This window comes from Cebus imitator, unplaced genomic scaffold, assembly GCF_001604975.1.
Source record: "Cebus imitator isolate Cc_AM_T3 unplaced genomic scaffold, Cebus_imitator-1.0 Scaffold495, whole genome shotgun sequence".
Lineage (NCBI taxonomy): Eukaryota > Metazoa > Chordata > Mammalia > Primates > Cebidae > Cebus > Cebus imitator.
Genome location: NW_016107810.1, coordinates 1225943 through 1228617, shown reverse-complemented (window position 1 = coordinate 1228617; position 2675 = coordinate 1225943). Strand labels below are relative to the sequence as shown.

At 61.9% G+C, this 2675-nt stretch overlaps 1 protein-coding gene across 6 annotated transcripts in view; it reads left to right on the top strand.

The window, feature by feature from the left end:
* CFAP46 (cilia and flagella associated protein 46) overlaps nt 1–2675 on the top strand; it is a 123004-nt gene that overhangs the window by 103326 nt on the left and 17003 nt on the right. For 5 of the 6 annotated variants that reach the window (XM_037733135.1, XM_017513566.2, XM_017513564.2 and 2 more), the window contains 3 exons: nt 844–941; nt 1546–1625; nt 2062–2192. In XM_037733135.1, coding sequence (XP_037589063.1) covers nt 844–941; nt 1546–1625; nt 2062–2192 — 309 coding nt within the window. The remainder of the gene's footprint in view (nt 1–843; nt 942–1545; nt 1626–2061; nt 2193–2675) is intronic. The other variant, XM_017513568.2, reaches the window with a different exon arrangement.

The following is a 2675-nucleotide window of genomic DNA, read 5'->3' as shown; positions in this document are numbered from 1 at the left end:
TGTGTGTGCATCTGTGCACGTGTGTCTGTGTGTCCGTGCTTGTCTGCGTGTGTGTGCATCTGTGCACACACGCGTGTGTGTCCATGCTTGTCTGTGTTTGTGTGCATCTGTGCACGTGTGTGTGTCTGTGTGTCCGTGCTGGTCTGCATGTGTGTGTCTGTGTCCGTGCTTGTCTGCATGTGTGTGCGTCTGTGCATGTGTGCGTGTCTGTGTCCATGCTTGTCTGCATGTCTGTGCACGTGTGTGTCTGTGTGTTCACGCTTGTCTGCGTGTGTGCGTCTGCACGCGCACTTCTGTGTGTCCGTGCTTCTCTGTGTGCACGCGCGTGTCCATGCTTGTCTGCGTTTCTGTGCACACGCATGTGTCTGTGCGTGTCTGTCTGTATGTGTCTGTGTTCATGCTTGTCTGTGTGAGTGTGCATTTGCATCCGTGCATCTGTACATGTATGTCTCCATGTGTGGTGTGGAGGACACAGGAAAGAGGACGGAGGGAAAGGCACCACTCACGGAGGAGGCGCTGGAACATTTTCCCTTTGTTATTTTGGGTTTGGCAAAGATGCACTTCGCGTCACGCAAATCAGGTTTCTAAACATTAACCTGAGAGAAATGACGTTTTGGGGCTGCCGGTGACTCTCGTGCCTCTGCTGCCCCCTGGTGGCAGCCCCAAATCACTTCCAGCAGGGCCCCCCCACCCCAAGGGCCCCAACCCCAGGCAGGCAGGGCACAGATCCCCCGCCATGGCTCTGCAGAAACCTCTGCCTGGAGATCTGGAAATGATGAGAACAGCACAGCGAGGTCCCTGCATCCTAAGTGCAACCACTGATGGCTGTTTTTCACAACACAGGCTTGGCAAAATCTCTGCGTCACTGAGCAGCATTTTAACCTCTTGAATGAGATTCCTCCCACCTTTCGGATACTCTTTCTGCAGCTCTCACCGGACAGGTAAAGCCGCTCATTCCTGCTGAGGCTGCCCCCACCCCGCTGAGGGCCTTAGAGGGGCAGAGACCCAGCCGTAGGCTGCCCACACCTCAGCCCCACCGCAGGGAGGCCTGGGACTTGGGAACTGGCCGGCCAGTCCTGAGAAGCTGTCGGACAGACACCAGGTACCCCAACTGACGGGGTGGGGACGGTCCAGGGGTGTGGCACACCCGGAGGGAGGTGAAGGGGCACTGCCTGTGACCTGTCGCCTTAACAGGGCCTTTGCGTCTGGCGGGGGTGTCCGAACCTGGAGCACTATTACAGTGAGCAGAGAGCAGGATGGCTGTCCTCTCCAGCCCCTGCCGGCTGTGCCTCGGGCAGTGACCACAGAACCCACTGGCCGTGGCCAAGTGCTCAGTGCACGACCCAGCCTATTCTCGGTCCAAGTCCCAGCTGCCCATGCACACCCAGCCGTGCTGTGCCCCTTGAGGTGTACATGGGGAGGGCCTTGCTGGGGTGCGTGGTCTGCAGAAGTGGCCTCACTGGGCCCCTCTGAGGTCCCTGGGGCTGGTGGGCTCCGCAGGGTTTACTCGGGGCTTGCCTGTGACCCTGGCCCGCATCCTGCCAGCAGGTCCCATCTATACAGCGCTGCCTACGAGAAACCCAAGTTCATTCCTGTAGCCAAAGGAAAGGTGCAGCATGTGGGAGGTGAGTGGGCTGCACGGGGCAGGGGCGGGAGCAGGGCTGATGCCTGCCGAGCCTCAGGGCGCCTGCACCCGGGCCCTTTCCTCCCAAAAGCTGAAGGCCCACCAGGGAGCCCTGGCCTGCTGTCCAGGAGGCGTGGCCTCCCCAGCCCTCCGCCCACAGGGATGGAGAAGTCTGTAGAGCCTGTGACACTGGGGAAACAGGCAAAATGGGCATGTGCTTCCCCGGGCCCTGGAGGCCCATCCGCTGGCCATGCAGTCATGTGGCGGCCCCTCCACGGCACGGGCCAGGCTCTGGGGGACCCTACATGGAGGAAGGGGCTTCCGTCCATGCAGCCTTTCCTGCAGGGACAGCAGCCTTTGCCCAGTGCTCACCATGCACGGTCCAGCTGCCATCCTTAGCCTGGGCAGCGACGGAGGGTGTGTCCATGTCCCCGCAGTTCCCTGCAAGGTTATGCGGCTGGCTGTGAGTCCCACCGCCTTCTCCCACCTGCTGGCCTGTGCCCAGGAGTTCCGGAAGGAGATCCAGGCCCAGGCGTACGCAGAGGACCTGCTTCTGAGCACAGGCTCGGTGAGGCCCTCCAGGCTCCAAGCCGCTCTGCCGGGACCCTGTGTCCCCCACCCCTGCGAGCCAGAACCCCAGGAAGGGGTAGGCAGGGGCAGGACGCTGGACCAGGCCGCTGAAGGGTTTGGACCACCCTGACACCGAGGCACTGCCCAACTCCCAGGCCAGGCTCCAGGCCGGGGAGAGCACTTGGGCTCCTTGGCCATGTCTGATTCCTGAAGCACAGAGGGGCCTGGCCAACTGTACTCCTCAGAGCTTAGGGTTGCCGGGGCCCAACTGTCCCTGCAGGCAGGACCCTCCATGATGCAGGCAGAGGAGACGGGTGGGAGCTGGGGTGTCAGGGTGACCCCCTAGGGGATGGGTGAGATGCCCCTCTAGGGAATGGGTAAGGTGACCCCCAGGGGATGGGTGAGGTGACCCCCAGGGGATGGGCAGGTGACCCCCAGGGGATAGGTGAGGTGACCCCCCAGGGGATGGGTGAGGTGCCCC